Source organism: Falco punctatus, assembly GCF_963210335.1.
Source record: "Falco punctatus genome assembly, chromosome: 2".
In the NCBI taxonomy this organism is placed as follows: domain Eukaryota; kingdom Metazoa; phylum Chordata; class Aves; order Falconiformes; family Falconidae; genus Falco; species Falco punctatus.
In genome coordinates, this window is record NC_137581.1 from 19,299,954 (window position 1) to 19,319,475 (window position 19,522).

At 45.7% G+C, this 19,522-nt stretch overlaps 1 protein-coding gene across 2 annotated transcripts in view; it reads right to left on the reverse strand.

The window, feature by feature from the left end:
- Positions 1-2,548: 2,548 nt before the first annotated feature.
- The window catches only part of ARHGAP20 (Rho GTPase activating protein 20), a 71,416-nt gene continuing 54,442 nt past the window's right edge, over positions 2,549-19,522 (reverse strand). For both annotated transcript variants that reach the window (XM_080377181.1, XM_080377180.1), the window contains 5 exons: positions 18,261-18,422; positions 16,754-16,863; positions 15,654-15,843; positions 15,054-15,165; positions 2,549-12,740 (listed from right to left, as the gene is read on the reverse strand). In XM_080377181.1, the coding sequence (XP_080233307.1) occupies positions 11,680-12,740; positions 15,054-15,165; positions 15,654-15,843; positions 16,754-16,863; positions 18,261-18,422 (1,635 nt within the window). In that variant the 3' untranslated portion in view covers positions 2,549-11,679. The remainder of the gene's footprint in view (positions 12,741-15,053; positions 15,166-15,653; positions 15,844-16,753; positions 16,864-18,260; positions 18,423-19,522) is intronic.

A 19,522-nucleotide genomic window follows, 5' to 3' on the forward strand; every position in this document is an offset into this window, starting at 1 on the left:
CTGGCACACACAAGCCGTGTTGTACGGTTGAGTTATTCCAGCGTCACCTGGGTAGGACGATCAAAGGAGGAGAGGCTGGTGGAAACAAAACCATCAGGGTGCTTGCAACAAAAGGATGGTGAGTTCTTCCAGTGAAGGTGACAAGTGTGATGTAGGGGCCACTTTGTCACTGGAAATACAAGAAGTATCAGGGACTGGTGGCTTACACTGCTATTAGCTGATGAGTCCAGATGTGATGGACATTCCTTTGAGGTAGACGATCTGCAAGTCAAGAGGCAGGTTCTCCCTCCAAGGGTAGGATCTAGTCCCTCCCACAGATTAGGCATATTCTTCATTTGTGACTTTGGGAGACTAATGAATCACTTCTCCCATAGGCAGGGCCAATGTTCCCTCTATAGGCATGGAGAGAAGAAAGTGGTCTTAAATCTCCTTGTAGAGAGCCCATGCTGAATTTAGGTGTCTAAATATAAGTGGAGACTGTAGACCAGGCTAGAATCGCAGAACAGTTGGGGTTGGAAGGCACCTTTAAAGGTTATGTGGTCCAGCCCACTGCAATAAGCAGGGATGTCTTCAACTAGGTCAGGTTGCTCAAAGCCCCATCCAGCCTGAACTTCAATGTTTCCAGGGATGGGGCATCTACCAGCTCTCCGGGCAACCTGTGCCAGTGGTTCACCACCCTCACTGTAAAAAATGTCTTCCTTACATCTAGTCTAAATCTACACTCTTTAAATTTAAAACCATTACTCTTTGTTCTATCACAACAGGCCCTACTAAAAAGTCTGTCCCCATCTTTCCTGTAAGCCCCCTTTAGGTACCAAAAGGCTGTAACAAGGTCTCCCCGGAACCTTCTCTTCTCCACACTGAACCACCCCAACTCTCTCAGCCTGTCTTCATCAGAGAGCTGCTCCAGCCCTCTGATCATTCCTGTGACCCTGCTCTGGAGCTGCTCCAACAGGTCTACATCTTTCCTGTGCTGCGGACTCCAGAGCTGGATGCAGCACTCCAGGTGGGGTCTCACCAGAGCGGAGTAGAGGAGCAGAATCCCCTCCCTCGACCTGCTGGCCACACTTCTTTTGATGCAGCCCAGGACACGGTTGGCTTTCTGGGCTCCAAGCACACATTGCCTGGTCACGTCCAGCTTCTCATCCACCGGTACCCCCAGGTCCTTCTCTGCAGGGCTGCTCTCAAGCTCTTCATCCCCAGCCTGTGTTGATACCAGGGGTTGGCCAGCCCAGGTGCAGGACCCTGCACTCGGCCTGGTTGAACTTCATGAGGTTCACATGGGCCCACTTTTTTGAGCTTGTGCAGGTCCCTCTAGATGACACCCCATCCCTCAGGTGTGTCAACTGCACCACTCAGCTTGGTGTTGTCTGCAGGCTTGCTGTGGGTGCACTCAATCCCACTGTCTATGTCACCGATGAAGATATTAAACAGTACTGGTCCCAATATGGACCCCTGAGGGACACCACTTGCCACCGATGTCCATCCAGACATTGAGCTATAGACCACTACCCTCTGGATGCGACCATCCAACCAATTCCTCATCCACTGAACAGTTCACCCATCAAATCCATTATCTCTTCCATTTGGAGAAAAGGATGTGGGGAATTGTGTCCAAGGCCTCACAGAAGCTCAGACAGATGACATCCATAGCTCTTCCCTTGTCTACTGATGCAGTCACTCCATCATAGAAGGTCATGAAGTTGGTCAGGCAGGGTTTGTCCTTGGTGAAGCCATGCTGGCTGTCTTGAATCACCTCCCTGTCCTCCATGTGCCTCAGCATAGCTTCTGGGGGATCTGATCCATGATGTTCCCAGGCACAGAGGTGAGGCTGACAGGTCAGTAGTTCCCGGGGTCCTACTCTCTACTCATTTTTAAAGTGGGTGCAGTGTTGCCTTTTTTCCAGTCACCAGAGACTTCACCTGTCTACCATTATTTTTGAAACGTCATGGAGAGTGGCTTGGCAACTTCATCAAGCAATTCCTTCAGGACTCTGGGATGCATCTTGTCGGTCCTACAGACTTATGTATGTTCAGGTTCCTCAGGGGGTCATGAACCTAATCTTCCCTTACGGTGGGAGGGACTGTGCTTCCCCAGTCTCCATCTTACAGTCAATCCACTTGAGAGGTGTGGGAAGAGAGGTTTCCTGTGAAGACCAGGGCAAAAAAGTTGTTGAGTACCTCAGCCTTCTCCTTGCCCGTTACCAGATTGCCAGTCTGGGGTACGGTAGACCAGTTCTCCCTTACATCCTGCATGTCTCATACATCTAAATTACAGCCAGAAAACAGCCCCAGGGAAGGGTTTCAACCACCCAAGGTCTTGCAGCAGGGTCAAACAGAGGCATAGATGCAGCCCACCCATGTGCCAGCTCCTTGGTCTGACGGTCTGGCCTGCTATAAGATTATTTCCTTTTTTTTCAGAAAACAATTCAGAAGATGCTTTTGAAATGTCTCTCTTGCAAACAAGCAGCGAAAGGTCTGGGATGCTTCAAGGACTTAGAAGCAGACCAATGTTCATTCTGGACCTGGTTCCAAGATCCAAGTGTCCCTGTCCTGCTCTGGAGTGCTGTCCTCTCCCTGTTCCTCCCTGGGAGGTATTTCACAGCCCAGCTGGGGACACAGATCTGAGGAGCAGAGAGGTGTTGTCCCCTGCATTTGGGAGTTCAGCAGCCAGTCCCACCTCCTCCCTTTCATTGCAATGAACCCCGATAAAATAGATTTATTTTAAAATAAATAGGTTTCAGGGCCTGATTATGCACCAGCCACAGGAGAAAATCAGATTTGAGGGCATCCATCCCTTTATGAGATGAGAGCTATGCATTCCTAACAGAAAGCTACACATGGCGACTGTATTGAGGCTATAAATACCTTGGAGTGATGGACATGAACTAACAACCTGTTTTACAATGGGACCTGCTCCGCACCCGCATCGTGTGGGTCTCCTGACTGTGAGGCAGGGCTGCGATTTTGTTCACAGAGACCTGTTTTCAGAGTTACGGCTTTTATGGCCTTTTTGAAGGTGAGAGAAGTGAAGAATTTACATAATAAAAATACTTGGCAAAGTTGGAGCCTCCAGTTTCTGTGTAATAAACCAATTACTATGTCATTGAATTTATACACCTCAGAGAAGTGTACTGTAAACTCATATCCCAAGGTAAAAAAATGCAAAAAATTCAGACTTTGGCTTTGCCAAACATTTTATTGGTCAAATTCTCCTTTTTCTTTTTTTTTTCTTTTTTTTTTTTTTTTTAATCTAGACAGGATACATAAGTACTGAATACTTTTCCTTAGTTTTACACAATGAAAGAATATTTTCAAAGTCTCTCTTTCATAAAATGATAGGCAGATCTCTGTAATAGAAATTAAAATTGTAAATGGAAACTTGTTAGGGATCAATTTTTCCAGCAATGCAGGAACATCTGGTATGGTTTCTAATTTATTTACAAAACAGGCCCGCAGGCTCCAGCCCAGTAAGGAATTTAAGTACATGAACAATCTTACTGAACTTCTCTGGGACTATTTACACATTCAAGCTAAGCCCAAGCCCAGGCTGAAGTGGACCTTCCAGACTCCTCAGGCTATCTCTGCATGAAAAGCCTGATGACATTTAGGTGCCGCACATTTCTGCAAGTATTTGGATATTTAGTAGAGGGATAGTAATGCCATGGAAGTATTCCGATGGGCCTGAGAAATGAAGAGCATCTTTCAATGCCAACCATCCATGGAGACCAAGTCCTGTTTGAAAAGGTGACTTCTGGGGCATGAACTTCCTTGGCTGCCTGGTCACCTCCGGTTCCTTGAGTCAAAGGTGCTTGCGGATGTGGTGTCAGATGTCCCTTTCCCAAGCAGATGTGCCAATAAAACAAACACCTGAGCACAGCCCCACCTCCTTCCTACCACCCCCACCAAGCCAGCCCCCCAGCTCTGCTATAGGAACTTGCAGTGATGTCTCAAATACAACCAGTTTGTTCAGGTAAAACATTTTAAGTAGGCTGATCATGTTAACAAAGCTGCTATTGCCTGCTGTGAGGTTGGGGGTCCACATGTAGCAAATGGCAACTGATCCCTTGGTGGCTCCAGCTGGATCGGGGCGGGGGAAACACCTCTCCTGTCCTAAGTCCTTTCAAAACATCTTATACTACATCTTTCATGCAAGCTGTCCATGGAGCACTTGAAATTTAAGAAAACCCTTCTTCTTCAAAACTGCTATGCTGTGAGGTAGCCGCTCACACACAGTGCTTGCACATATGTGAGCAGCACGGGCAGCAGGTGCTGTTCCTCTCCGGCTGGTCAGATTCACGTCCACTAGTGAAATACGGACCCACACGTGGAAAATGGATCTCTCCATTTGCTGGCATTAGCTACTCCGTCTGTCCCAGAGCCGCCCCAGGCCCCGGGTTCCCCAGGTGCTGGCACCGGCACCTCCAGCCTCTGAGGGTCGTGGTCCCACTCCAGTTGCCGACACTCAGCGCTCGTGCTGCTGCCCACCAGCCTGGCTGGAGGGTTGGGTGGTGGGCGCTCACCCGGGCTCCGAATGGAGACTGTGCCCGCACAGAAAGTCGATGGAAAGGACAGAAGAGCTGTTGTTAATAGTAGCAGCGGTAATAAATATTTTTAAAGAAGAATATTTATTTAGTAAGACTGTAGGGCAGGCTGTGGTGACGAGGTGCAGGGCTCGGTCAGAGGAGCGTACGGACCAGCCAGCTGTTACCCCGACCAGCCCCTTTTATCCCCTTTTCCCGCTATTTTCTCACACCGGTTCCTCCCCAGCCCACCATGATCCCTCCCTTTCCCTGCCATTGATCATCCCCTAAATGTCCCATAACAAGTCTTGCACGTTCCCACAGACCCCTTACAACACCTCATGTATTGCACAACATCCCCAAATGTTTTTCCTCCACAGCTCCCTGTGAGTCCCCACGCCCCTGCAGGCGCTCCCCCTGCCAGCCTTGGGGGATGGGGGGTGGCCCCGCTAATGCCTCGGTGGGGTTCACCCAGGGACCATGAGCTGACCACTTTCCTTCAGTGGCCCAAGGGATTGGGTTGGGGTTCCTCTGGTGCAGGTGAGGTTGGGCTCCCACACCTGGCATTGCCCTCTAATCCCTGGGTCCCCTCTCGAGCCCAGGCATTAACCACCAGCGAGTGCCCTCCGCAGGTCACTCTTGCTTCATTAGCCCTTGCTGTGGGGGGCTTCATCGTCTAAACCCTCTGCTGGGATCGTGTAGCCTCAGCTGCACACATCAGCAGGGTGGTGCTGCCCTGCCCCCGCCCCTTCCCTGGCCAGCAGACCACCCACCACCTCCTGCCTGGTGCAGCCCCCAGGACAGCAAGCAACCCTGCAGAAGCTCTCCATACCCAGGAGGAGGAGGAGGAGGAGGAGGAGGAGGAGGAGAGCTTAGCCTTCAGTGGTCACATCAGAATTATGGCTGCGTCTGAAAGCAGATTTGCAGCAGGTTGATGGAAATAGTTTGTGACAAGAGAATCGAGTGTAGAGAAATAATTTCTGCATTGAAAACACCTCTCCCATGGAGGGTCACAGAACGGCTAAATTCTGAAATATTTAACTTAATGCAACTGGCAGCAGCTACCGGAGTACTTGTCCTCGAGGAACTGCTGACATTTGCAGTGAAGCCACTACAAAACTGACAAAATAAGGCCTGGAGAAAACCTAGTATCGAGGAAAAATCACTACAGAGTGCATTGTACATATTTATAAAACACAAGTGATGCCTAAATCCTCTAGGCCCTGTGTGGCGACCATGTCCTAACAGAAATATTCAACACTTTTAACCAGTCTTCCCCTTTGGACACTAGTGGGTCGATTAGTTTAACTTGACAGTGGCCTTAATACAGAGACATTGGTAACTAATCTTGAGAGTAGGTGAAATCATGCAAGCGCTTCAGTGAATGAGAGAGCTGGCTCACTTCCTTTGATGTTTATGTAGGGCTCTGCTCAGCCAGCAGACATCATGCTCCACTGCCTTTTACACTTGGCAGGAGCAAAGGACTCTTCCAAGGGGAAGCAGCCTTGCACAAATGCCAAAGGCGAGGCACAACGCGGCCGCTCACTCAGCCCCTTCCTGCATCAGCCCTTGGTGAGGAAAAAGGCTCCAGTGTGGCTGATGCCTTGGGTCCTCCTCTAGATGATTCCTCAAAATGCTGTGAGTGCATGACATTGGCCAGTGGTGTCACGGAGGCTATCTCCTTAGGCATATTCAGGTATTTTGGACCCAGGATATGAGGAGACATTAAATACTGAGGGAAAACATGTATCATAGTCTCTGCTCCTAATTATTCAGGTTATTGGGATAACCTGAAGATTTGATGTAATACTACAGCTTTTTCTGGTTTCTTAGACATTTTCTGTGTTCTTTAAAATATCATCGACATCATCTGTTCCAAAAGATTTTAGCTAGCTGTCTGAGTCAGCTACCTGTTGCTAAATTTCCCCAGCCATGATGAACAGCAGTGGATTGCTGGGATATTGTTATCCCTCCTCCAGGCATGAGCTACATGGACGGGCAAACCCATGTCAGGAGGTTGGACCAGAGAATTCTCAGGTTTTCCAGCCTGAATTATTCCATGCCCCTGTGTTTTTGTGGATGGAAATAGGGGAGGCTGATAGGTTCACCTCACTTGGATGTGCTGTAGGTGCTGCAAGTTGGCCTGCAAGACATGCGAAGCAAGTCTGTTTTTGCATGGGTCACAGTAGCCTCACTGTGTGCATATGTGTGAGTGCACATGCGTGTGTCATCCCTACAAGCACTGAACTACATCCCTCCCGATCTCTCACGCCTGGTTATACATGGGTAAATAGTTATCTGGAATGGGAGATGGGAGGACACACTCTGAAGCAGGAACTTCTGCTCCCTCCTTGCCCTAGGCACAGGCAAGGGAAGAAGATGTGGATGTGATAGAAAATTGAGTAACAGCTCCATGCTCCACATCTAACATGTTCCACATCTAACGCAGATGATGCCACAGTCATAATAATACCAAGGCTGTCAGTAGGTTTCACTGTTGTGCAGCAGCACCGTTGTCCAGGTCCCACACATGCAGCATCCCACCCTGTGCTGGGCACTATGCAAACACCAGCAACCTCCAGCCTGTCCCAGCACACTGGGATATTTAAAGAAAAGATTGGTGGCATGAAACAGGGAACAGAGGAAGCGAGTAAGTCTGCCAAACGTCAATACTGCAGATCAGGAGCAGAGCTGGAAATGAGATGTTGACCACCAGGTCCTGGAGCCATATAACGTCTCCAGAACAGGAAAGGAGCTGATCCAGCAGATATTAGCCTTCAGTTTAAAGGTCATGGTTCAGCCCCAGGACCTAGGATCTATTTTGCTTGAACTCTACAAGCTAGTTGAAGCAGAGAATAAATGAGACATACATTCCTGCTTCCTGAATTGGGCTGTGCTGGAGAGATAAATCATCCAGGGATGAAGCAGTAGCATTTATGAGACTGATGGAGAAAAATGGAAAAGCCCACAAAAACCACCTGAAAAAACCCATATGATGACCTTTCAGGCACATAAGCACGCATAGCTAAAAAAAAAAAAAGCAAAAACTTTCAATGCAGGTTGAGAACATTTTGCTTTATATTTACATTATATTAATCTCTGAAATTACCTGAAATAAATGATGAGTAGTACTTGTGAAACAGAGGCAGGATGCTCATTAATGACGAGATCACAAACCCCTGTGGGACAGGAAGTCCAAGTGAGAGAGGTGATTTGTCAGTTTGCTTCATTTTGTGTGCTTGACAGCAGTGCATGAGGAGCCATTGCCACTGTTTCTTCCCTAAGAGACTCACCTTTTTATTCTATTATTATTCTGTGGGCTTTTGCTACTCCAGGAAGGAAGAAAACACTTTGGAAACATCTCACCTACCATTTGTAACTAAAACTTGGGCACCTCCTCCAAAGCAGCCACCCCAGTCGAGGGAGGCAGGTGGCTGGGGGAGATGCAGCATCCCACAGCGGCCACGACCCGGGCAGGACCTCACCAGGGGTCAGTGTTTGGGGCACCCAGCTGGAGCCAGGGCAGAAGGGGAAGCTCAGCCTTTGGGGCCACCCTTACCCCAACACCTTCTCACAGGCTGTATTCGGTTTGTGTGGCAAGATTTTGGTAGCGGGGGGGCTACAGGGGTGGCTTCTGTGAGGAGATGCCAGGCGCTTTCCCGTGTGTCTGATGGAGCCAACGCCAGCTGGCTCCGAGATGGACCCGCTGCTGGCTGAGACCAAGGCCAGGCCCATCAGCGATGGTGGTAGTGCGCTTGGGATGAAGAGCCGCCGCGGCGAGCGGGGAGCGGGACCGTGTGAGCGCAGCAGCCCCGCAGCCCCGGGCGGTGCGGAGGGGCCGGGGGGCTCCGGGCGCCGCAGCAGCGGCTCCCCCAGCCCGCGGGGCAGCCCCGGCGGGGCAGGCCGTGCCCCCAGCCCACGGAGCCCGCGGGGGAGCAGCTCCCCCCCGCAGCCCGGGCAGGGGGTGCCCGCAGGGGGCCGGGACCCGCGGGGGCCGCGCCGGGGCCGGCTCCGGGCAGGGCCCGTGGCCCCGCGGGGAGGAGCCCGGGCCGGGGCCGGGCTGCGGGCAGGGCCGGGGACCCCGCGGGGGGAGGGAAAATGGGGAGCGAAGCCGAGCCCGGGAGGGAGGGAGGGCTGCGGGGAAGGTTTATGTCTCCTTATCCTACTCTGATTTGATTGGTAATAAATTAATTTCCCCGAGCCGAGCCAGTTCTGCCCGTGACGGTCACTGCTGAGCCATCTCTCCCTGCCCGTACCTCCACCCAGGAGCCTTTTGCTGTATTTTCTCTCCCCTGCCCAGCTGAGGAGGGAGTGATGAGTGGCTTTGGTGGCACCACTCCAGCCAGGGACAACCCACCGCACAGGCCATCAGCAGAGCCATAGAAAATGTTACAAAGCTTTCCTTTTAATATTCCCTGGCCCCGAGATCCCATGCCAGTCTGCAGGGGTGCCCAGGGCAGCAGAGGAGCAGGCCTCCCTGCACATTAAATGTTGGCTTCCCAACAATAAAGTACCTAAAGCTGCTGCTTACTGCAGTCTTCAGTTGCATCTGACGCTCTGAAAAGGTTCAGTAGAATCCATTTTGGATCTTAACAGCATTTAATTCCTTCAGTGAGAAGCTGCAGACGGTGATCTTCTCCATTAGCGCTCTTTTTTGTGATTGTCACAGAACATGCCTCGTGCAGCAGCAGGGTATATATGTCTTTTAAGACAGAAGTGCATTTTACATTGTACTGGGTCTACATCCAGCTTGTTCACCATATGTTTAAAGCTGAAAGCACTCTAGCATTAGCTACAGCTCAAAAGCAGACACATAATTTGTTTCACATCGAAGCACTCTTGGATATACTTTTACTCCAGACTAGCAGAGACAAATGACTTGCTGGAAGATACCATTTGTAGGACAGAACGTTTATATTGCAGAGACTAGAGATTTTTTCTAAAGCTTTATTACTGTTGCAATGAATCAGCATTTGCTACTTGATGTAATCTTGGCAGCACAGCAATATGCTTTTTACCATTTTGAAAAGAAATTTAGAGTAGCTGTTTTATTTCAAAATAGCATCTTTTTTTTTTTTTTTTTTATAAAGGAGGTGCATATGTAGGGCTGTTAGATGACAGGTCTCAAAATACATACAAAGGGGTTTACCTCTGGAAGGTGACTATTACAGATCAGATTCTGTGTATTATCATTTTTATTAAAATAGCTGAATATGAAAAAGATGAAAAAATAACAAATTGAAGTCTTTGAGCCTGCACAAAATTATACATGCTAGTATAGTTCTAAGTCCATGATGGTTTATTGCGTTACGTGGGTCTCCACAAATGCAGCTCTGCTTACAGCTACGACATTTGCAGGATTAGAGCCAAAAATAATAACCTTCTGATTCCATATTTTCAAGTAAGGGTATTTCTTGCTTTGCAAACAGACACCCCCACCCTCACCCACCCCCTCCTCAATCTGCTGGAGAGTATCCATTCTGTCTGATACAGAGAAAAAAACCTTTAATGCTGATAATACTTGGAAATGGGTTAGTGTACTGGACAGCGTTTACATTTTTTAGAAATGTGTAGTGACTCAGGAGCATAAGCACCTGTACGAGAGCATAGTTAAGCAGAATAGGATCTGAAACTCCACAACTGGCCATTACTAAACTGCAGCGGGCGAGGGCTTTTGAAAATGGAAAGGTAATGAATAAGTCAATGCAATTTCAGAAGCAGTGTATACATGCACACATGCCCAGATGTATTTAGTTTAGCCCTGCCATTCCTTCTAGCTTCTTCTATAACCTGCTAGTATTAAAGAATAAATCTTGCTCTCATCCAGTGTCTCGCTCCCCACCTTTTCTTGCTTCCAACCCTGATACCTATTACCTAACAAGATCTCTTTGCACCTCCATGTCATTAACTGCATCCCATTAACTGAAAACACCCTCACATCTTCCTAGATGAAGAGCAAAAGGGTAGGAACTATTGTTTGAATATTATTAAAATTTATAAAAGTCAACAGGATGATGACATACAGTATGAATGATGCCACCCAAAGTGGAGGAAAAATGCTGCAGTCCTTCCTCATGCAAGAATTGCAGTGGCATCACTGGGACTTTTGCTTCAGCAATAGTTTGTAGAACTGACCTAAAAAAATTTACACAGAATATAAATTGAATTTATGACATAACAAATAATATTTAATATATAGCATTGAATGCATATACATCAATATCAGTGCTGTAACAACAAAACAGAACTCGTAAAATTAGCAGCAGTTTTTTGCAAGTACAAAAATACACATTTTTTTCAGAACATATATAATAGCAAAATTTATCAGGATATATTATACAAACTCAAAGCATTTAGATAATGCATTACTTTTAATATATTATATGATGTTTTAGATGCTGCATAATAAAATTACATGTGTTCTGCTTGCAATAATACATAATGCCATTTACAGCAGTGTTAAGAAACTATTCACAACTTAAACACAAATAGAACAAGCCAACAAAGCACAAGATATGAAACACACAGAGTTGCGAGGTGTTAGTTACAAGCTTCAGCATTTCTCTTTACGTATTTTTGAGCTTATTTTTTTCTTTCCTTTGCAGTGTGAAAGAAATAACTACACCTATCAACATACCTTATAAACATACAGAAAACAATACACTTATTCCTTGGAGGACAATGAAGGTAATACCTATCAGTTTCAGAACAGTAGTATAGTACCACAGATCTATGCTGACTTTGCACACTACATCAAAACCACAAAGGACTGGGACTCACATCCGCAAGGCTCAACACACGAGTGGTCAAGGGGAGAGGCCCAGCAGGCACCCTGCTGCCCTGGCAGGCTCAGAGAACAGGGCGCTGCTCTTAATTTCCTTCTGGGACCCATCCAGATTTTGGGGAGATTTCTGTTTGCTTGATTTTTAGCAATTTTTATTATTCTTACAATGTTCTTGCAAAGCTTTATGTGGGAACATTACTCAGACAGTTTTCCTAAAAAAAGAAAAGCTGTGAATCTGGGAACTGCTCAATTACATTTGAACAACCTGGATATTAAACTTAAAATGAACACACATTAAAACCAAAGGCATTTTCTTTATGGTGTTTATTTTAAGCATTAAGATTCCTCCGCAAAAAAGCTTTGGTCAGTCTCTTCAAACTTTGGATTGTTGTAATGCTCTTCTAGACCTCCTCTTTGATCTTGGATCATGAAGTCTGTCTCTTCCTGTGATTTTCAGAGGTAACGGCTGAATGTCAGGCTTAATCAAATAGCCGTCGACTCCGTCAGTAGGCTTCAGGGGTGCTGGCCTGCTGTTGAGCTCCATTGAGCCCCTCTCAGCCAAAGCGTTGGTAGGTTGTGGACATGGTGGCACCTTGGTAGGTGTAACCAAATAGTCATCATCTGCTTCAGCGGCAGTGTCTTCATGTTTCTTTAGCGGCTGAAAAGTGCTATCAAAAGGGGAGGAGGTTTCAGTTGGGGTAAACACAGATTGGTCTGAAAACTGAGAGAAAGCACTGTCCAGAGAGCTCATTGATGACACAGATGGAGATGTCCCAGGAGAAGACAGGCTAGAAGAGCTAAATCCTGAGCAAATATTTAATCCCTCTGGCATTGGAGGCAGGAGGCAATGGGACAAGTCTTTCTTTTCAACGTTCTGGTTTGTGTTGTCACTTTTACCAACGTTAATCCCTATAATCAAGCTCTGATTGATAAGCTTTTGCCCTTCCATCTGCAATGACCGAAGCTGACGGAGATAGTCTTCATCCTCATGAAACAGGACAACATCACAGCTGGCTTTGCGTGTTGCCTTCTCATGACCATCACCAATGCGGGCAAAGTTGGAAGCGAGGAGGCCAATTGCAGGCTCTGAGGAGCGCCTGTGCCTCCTCAAGGTTTTGAGAGCATCTGAGGTGGCTGCTGAAGAGCAGCCCAGTGCACTGGAGCAGAGAGACTCATTCTCTGAGTTTTCTTGTGATGAAAACTTACGGTGTATGTCAACAGAAATTGTCAACTGTTTTGATTTGGTTTTACTTTGGATTTCATCTACCTCTGTCTGCTCCGAATCACCATCACTCAGAGTGAAGACAGACTCCCTGCTCCTGTTATCCTGATCTCGGTTCTTAATCCAGTCACTAGAAGAAGAGTCAGCTTCATCATTTGCCTCGTTTTCCAGGCTGTCATACGAAGAGTCATTCAGATGGAGAGAAACAGCATCTGCAAGGACAAATCAAGTGTTAACATATCAGTGACTGAACCACCCTGCTGAGAAGCAGCTGCATTTTTTTTCAGCAAGGTCCTACACACAGTTAGAGGCAATCCCAAGCACAAATGCAGGCTGGGCAGAGAATGGATTGAGAGCAGTCCTGAGGAAAAAGACTTGGGGGTGTTGGTGGGTGAGAAGCTCAACATGGCCCAGCAATGTGCACTTGCAGCCCGGAAGCCCAACTGTATCCTGGGCTGCATCAAAAGAAGTGTGACCAGCAGGTCAAGGGAGGTGATTGTCCTCCTCTATTCCACTCTCATGAGACCCATCTGGAGTACTGCATCCAGCGCTGGGGCCCCCAACGCAAGAAGGACATGGACCTGTTGGAGTGAGTCTAGAAGACAGCCACACAGATGATCAGAGGGCTGGAGCACCTCTTCTGTGAGGACAGGCTGAGAGAGTTGGCGTTGTCCAGCCTGCAGAAGAGAAGGCTCTGGGGATACCTCATAGCAGCCTTTCAGTACCAAAAGTAGGCTTACAAGAAAGCTGGAGTGGGACATTTTACAAGGGCATGTAGTGACAGGACAAGCGGGAATGGCTTTAAACTGAAAGAGGGCAGATTTAGATTAGATATTGAGAAGAAATTCTTTACCGTGAGGGCGGTAAGGCCCTGGCACGGGCTGCCCAGAGCAGCTGTGGCTGCCCCATCCCTGGCAGTGCTCAAGGCCAGGCTGGATGGGGCTGTGAGCAGCCTGGTCTGGTGGGAGGTGTCCCTGCCCATGGCAGGCGGGGTGGGACTAGGCGATCTTGAAAGTCCCTTCCAACCCAAACCATTCTATGATTCTAAGTATCCTTTACTTTCAGGAGTATTTGCCCTTTAAAGATTCTTCAGGCAGAAATGCCAATAATTTCAGAAAAAGTTACTGTCCTATTTTGAAGTAGAAAAACCTAAATGAATGCTAAGTTGCAGTTCAGTCAAGAAACGTATGATAATGGCACAAATAAGGGTTAGGTTTTTTTGTAGTTTGTTTGCGTTTTTTTTAAGTGTGGAATGTTTAGTGCTAGGCAATCCAGCTATAAACAATAATTTATATACAGTATATTCAACCAGTAATTTATGTTCTTCTTTTTGCTAATGAATATTGAAAGCAACATTTAACCTTTCTTTCCTTCTTTTAGAGAAATGAAGAAAATAGGGCATACTTTGTACTTTTATGGTCTTCCAGGAATTACAGTATCTTTAAGAGCAACACTATGAAGAAAGTTCTACTCTCAGTTTAAACAGCCACCTCATTTCCACTGAGCAGTGCACACTCGGGCCCTATTCTGTATATGCGATAATTGGAATTACATTAAATCTCTTTTGCTCTGGGCTATGCTAAGCTGACTTATCTCACATTTGCAGCAGAGTTCATGCATGGGCAGTCCCCATGCCTCAGTGCATGCCTGAAAACTTGTTCAGTTGCTGTAAGCTATTGTGGGTCTGAACTCTTGAGTTGTAGCACATCCTAGCACTGCAGATCCCATGTGCTTCCACTCTTGGGGAGGAGGCAGGCCAAATTTCACTGGATTTCACCAATTTCACTGGAGGCAGAGCATGAGGAGTTTGGGACAGCCACACTGAGTCAGTCTGGCATGCCAGAGCAAGTGCCTTTACCACTTTTAGTATAGATCAGCTGTGCCAAATTTTATTTTACAGAAACTCTGCTTTAGAAATATTTTAAGGAGAGGCCCAAAACTCCTGTAAAAATCAATACTATCACAGAATAGTTGGAGAGAAAAAGAGCATTAATGATATTCTGGAATGTTCTGCCAACTAGTCTGTCAGACATTTTCAGTCACCAGTTCCATGACTTTTCTGTGCTAGTAGCAAAATCTGGATGTCCCATTGAAACTCTGGAGAGCTCTCTTTTGATGATGAAGAATAGACGCTTTCAACCCTAATATAATGGTGTGACAGCTGGACTGCAACCATTATAACCAATAATTATTATTATATTGTTGATCACTGACTTCCAGTTATTTGGGGAAAACATAGGCTGGGGCAAAAATTCTAGACTTGAGATGAAACCTTCTCCAGATTTTTTTTTTTTCTTTGTTTCCCCTCCACCCTTTTTTAACACAGTGCCTCAGATGACTGGAATAGGAAAAATGGATTCTTTGGAACAGCATTTTGTGATAAGGTCCAGGTCTATGATAAGCTGAATCAGTGAACAGCAGTATCTGGGAACACCACATAAAGAGGGAACAGCATTCTTCCATGGAATATACTGATCTTTTGCCTGGCTGAGTTTAGCTAACAGGATTGAAACATCATCTGTTACCTGAGCTGTTCTCTCTCTTGCACGTCATCAGTATTTCTCCAAAGAGGGAGGTAATTTCCTCTCCAAAAATCCTGCAGCAGTTCTCGGTGAGGAACTGTACCAGACTAGAAATCTGCAACAAAGCAACGGGAGAGAGATGTCTTGTCAGATCTTCCATTATTCCACTCAGGGCAAGCTCACCATACAGATGAGGAACAGGAGCAAACTGCCCATCCATGATGTGCTCCCTTACAGCCAGGAACTCCTCTCCTGATCTCCTGGGCCTGAGAGGAAAACAGATAGGCCCAGGTAAAATGTCCCAGGATGCATCCCTGTATACATCTTTTCCATTTCTACTCTGTCCTGTTCCAGGTTTACCACAACCAGAGATCTTTTTGATGACAGTAGCACTTTGCTAATACACTCGGTATAGCTTTATGATATCACTCCCCTTCTTCCAGGCAGATTATGAATATGGATCAACGAATGTTTCTGGAACCCTGATAAGTGGACAAGTCCTGATGTAAAGAGGTACTGACTGTTTTTGTGTTTATAATCAACAGCCTGGTTGAACAGGATGAAGGTTGGTTTGGGTTTTTACTACACTGCAGTGTCTCTTACCTTTTTTGTAAATTCACTTTCTATATCAGGAGTGGAGGAAACAGGAGGCCAGAGCAAGCTAGGTGCAATGCAGATAGCCAGATTAAATGCATTCATCTGGTTCTCTTCAGATCGCCTTTCTATACCATGCAGTACTCCAAAGATGTAACGTAAGAGAACAACATTAGCTCTGGGGAGCTGCTCTATTAACCTGAAATCATACACAAATTTAATTCTTCAAATTAGTGACTGGACAAAAATAAAACCATTTTCCATAGATACACACAAGTCAAGACAGTGAAAATACAGAAAGAGCGTAACATGGTCCACCAATTAAATTAGGGAGTGTGTCAAAGAGGTGTTCTTGTTCAGCTGCTTTCCCTCTCCTAGCAGTTTTCTGGAAGGACAGAGAACACCCTAACACATAATGAAAAACACACTCTGTCAAACTAATGAACCAAGTACAATGTATGACATGAAACTGTATTTCACCTAAGTTGCCTCATAATTCACTATTCACTTAACCAAACAGTTCAGTTTGCCGTAAGTATATATGTATGTAAGTACACGTGAGGTCACCTAGTGCACCAAGCTCTGTTTCCCATGACATAAGTTTTGCCCACTTTCTGTTTTGTATCACCTGCAAGGGTGCAGGCTTCCCTTGTTGCTATGCTCCTGTATTTCATTCACAATTCCACCTTGGCTTCAAAAAAGTCACTAAAATTTGAAATGAATGAGGGGGAATATATGAGGAATTAATTTCAACTACCCTTTCACCTAGGATCTCAAAGTTCCCTGCAGATTATTTTGGATTTGGTATCAGGCAGAAATGCAGGTCTTGAATAGTGTATTTATAAATACTATAAATACTATTTTTTCATGAAAGGATATTTCATTTGTTTACTGATATCCACAAAGGCAGAAAAGCAGGACAAAATAGAGTCAGAAAACTGTCCCATAGAGGCAATCGCTTAAGTATATATTCAATGATCTGTCATACATGAAGATATTGTTAGCATCTATTTAAAGGAAAAAAATAATTGTAGGTTCAAGATTTGGGATTCTGCCTTCTGGGATATAAATTCATAGGAAAAGAATATAGAGAATATAAGTAACTCTACCTTTGGATGCTTTTTATCTTCTCTTCATTATTTCCTTGATCCATCACAGAGACCCACTTATCACAGAGCTGGGATGACAAAATGCTACCTGGGATGTTGCGAAGAAAATCCTTATCAAGAGAAAAGAAGAACAAAACACATGAACAGCTGTTCTGGAGCAAGGGAGGGAGTAGGAATAAGAACGCAGTTACAAGAGGATGTATCAGTAGGATAACACTGGCTGACAAGCATCTTGTTACACACAGCAACAAAACCAGCAGAAAATCACCTGAGATAAAGAAGTACTTTGGATTATGCTTAGAGTGAGTATTTTCCTGCCCTTTCCTCACCCTTTCCTGTCAAAATAGAGGTATTTGGAAACTTCATCTGCTATTGCTGAACTAAAAAATCTGCAGTGGGACCAATAATTTTGATGCTGCATATCTGTCTTATCACTTCACCTCATCTTCAGTCCCTGTTTCTTCTCCTTAGGTGACAAGCTTCAATATCTCCAGACCATAAGCATTCCAAGGCACCCCCACCTTCCTTCCTCTAATCAATCCCTTTCGGTAATGGAGTACTTACACTGGTCATGGGTAGTCTTGCTGCTCCTTTTCTAAATACCTCAACCACTGGCAGGCAAGTTGTTGCAACTTGGGAAGAAGCCCATATCCTAGCTTCCCAAACAAGCTAGGGTAAGGGAAGCTATGATGCCCATGAATAACACATTTGCTCTTATGTGGTAACTCTTCACTGTTATAAACACTAAGCAGTTCCCCCTCAGTGAAACCGTTACCATGGGATGAGTATTGCACCCCAGCAGTTTGCATGGTGCAGCTGTCCTGCCCTAAAGGAATGTTATAAATCCACCAGTAGCAAAGTAATTGTGCTTTCTCACCCATAGCAAAAGGAATGGCTTTCTCCAATAAAAATATTCCACCAAACCAGTGCTTGCTTGAGAATGGAGATTACTATTTCTTTTAAGCAAAAACTACACACAAACAGATGCACTGCAATAAAACAAGAAAAAGAAATATGATGATCCTCCTTGTAGCTGAAATTTTAATGAACTCTTGGGGTGCTTTTTGCAGAAGGAACATTGTTTTTAACATACAAGTCTATAAGAAAAGGTAATGCATGGGAAAATTAACCCAAATATTTTGAGCAACACTATACACTCACTAGGATATGTAGTGTAGGGTATTACCAATGAGTAAGGAGACAGGTCTGCAAATCTGCTTTTCTAGTATTTCATTGACTTTAAGCAGAGACAGAGAGAGTAACAGGACCAGGTTGTAGCTGAGACCTCAGGAAAGCTGGCAGCAAAATAAACTGGCTAGACCTCTCCTCCATCCTAATTCAATGGAAACCCCCTTTGGAGATCCTCACAATGTTACTGTGCCAGTCCATTCTTCTTAATTGAGCCCACCAAGTCTTCTTTGGGCCTGTCCCTGGGAGAAGTCCTACTTTTTTGTGCCTAGGATCTGCACTGCTCTCAAAAAGGGGGAAAGGAATGTTCTTCGCATACCTTAAACAAAGATGCTGTCACAAATATGGATTCACAGGCTAGGTCCACCTCAGCACCTGAATCAAGCTTCTCCTTGAGCTCTTTGCAGGTTTTTGCACTTCCAGAGCGTCTGAAAATACCCTCAGTGGACGGGCCTTCTTGGTAAAGGAGGGAAAGCATGTCCTAAACAACATTAAAAGGCAGAGAGGCTTTCTCAGAAATATCTTTTAATGTCCAGTGCCATTAAAATGTAGTTTTGCCAGTTTTGCTGAAGGTGAAAACCTCTGAGTCCTAAAAAAGCTCACAAAGCAAACGCAAGTCAAAGCTCACCCTCCAAGCCAAACCAAACTGCACAGGAAAGCTGTGGTCTGGGGCACTGATTTTGGAAAACATCCCCTCAGAAATACTGTGCTGCCACTGCTGAGCACTAACCTCCTCCACGATCTTCCAGGATCTATGCAAGTTTTAGCCAAGTCATTTAAATATATAAACATTGTGGTATGGGAAAACGAGAGTGGTCTACCTAATCCAAAGCTCTGCATCTGACAGCGGCTTCAGCCAGACACCGCTTTGCAGGAAGATATGAGACCCTCACTGCTCATCAGTGTGTTCAATATTATCACCGACCAGAGATGAAGACTTCTGTTCCATGCCTGATGTCTGAAAAAAATGAGATTTTATCTAAGCTGGAAAGTGCTTTGTTAATATCTACCTGCACTTCTACAGCAGATCAGAGTCAGATTTTTACCCCCTTTGCTTCTTGTGAGTGGTATTGTACTCTGCAAACAGCTCAGGGCTGTTAGTGGGACCACCTCCGGGGCAAGGTGCTCCCACCTAGGAGGTCACCCAGAGGGGAATAAAGCTTGGTTCATGGCTCCTCTGAAGCCAATGAAGCTGCAAAGGAATAAACAGGTAGGCAGCTCACTACATTAAATATTTAAAAGGAAAGGGAAAAAAAGGAGATTCCTGCTTAGCTTTTAAAATAACAGGAGAGGCTGATTTCTTCTGCTAAATAAGAGAGGAAAACGAGCAGAAAAGGAAATGCTGAAATCAGAGGCCTCTCCTGAGGTAATATGTACGTGATATTTTCCAGCTGCTTAATTCTCTGCTGTCTCCTGTGGGTCACCTCTCAGACATGCTGGTTACCTCTACCCAGGCCTGGTCCAAGTGATGTGAAATTTGTCAAGTTTGTCTCTTCCGAGGGAGAAAAGCATGCAGGCAGTCTCTGGGATTATGTACATGCACGCAGTGGTCTGAGGACCAAGTTACCAAAAGAGACGGCA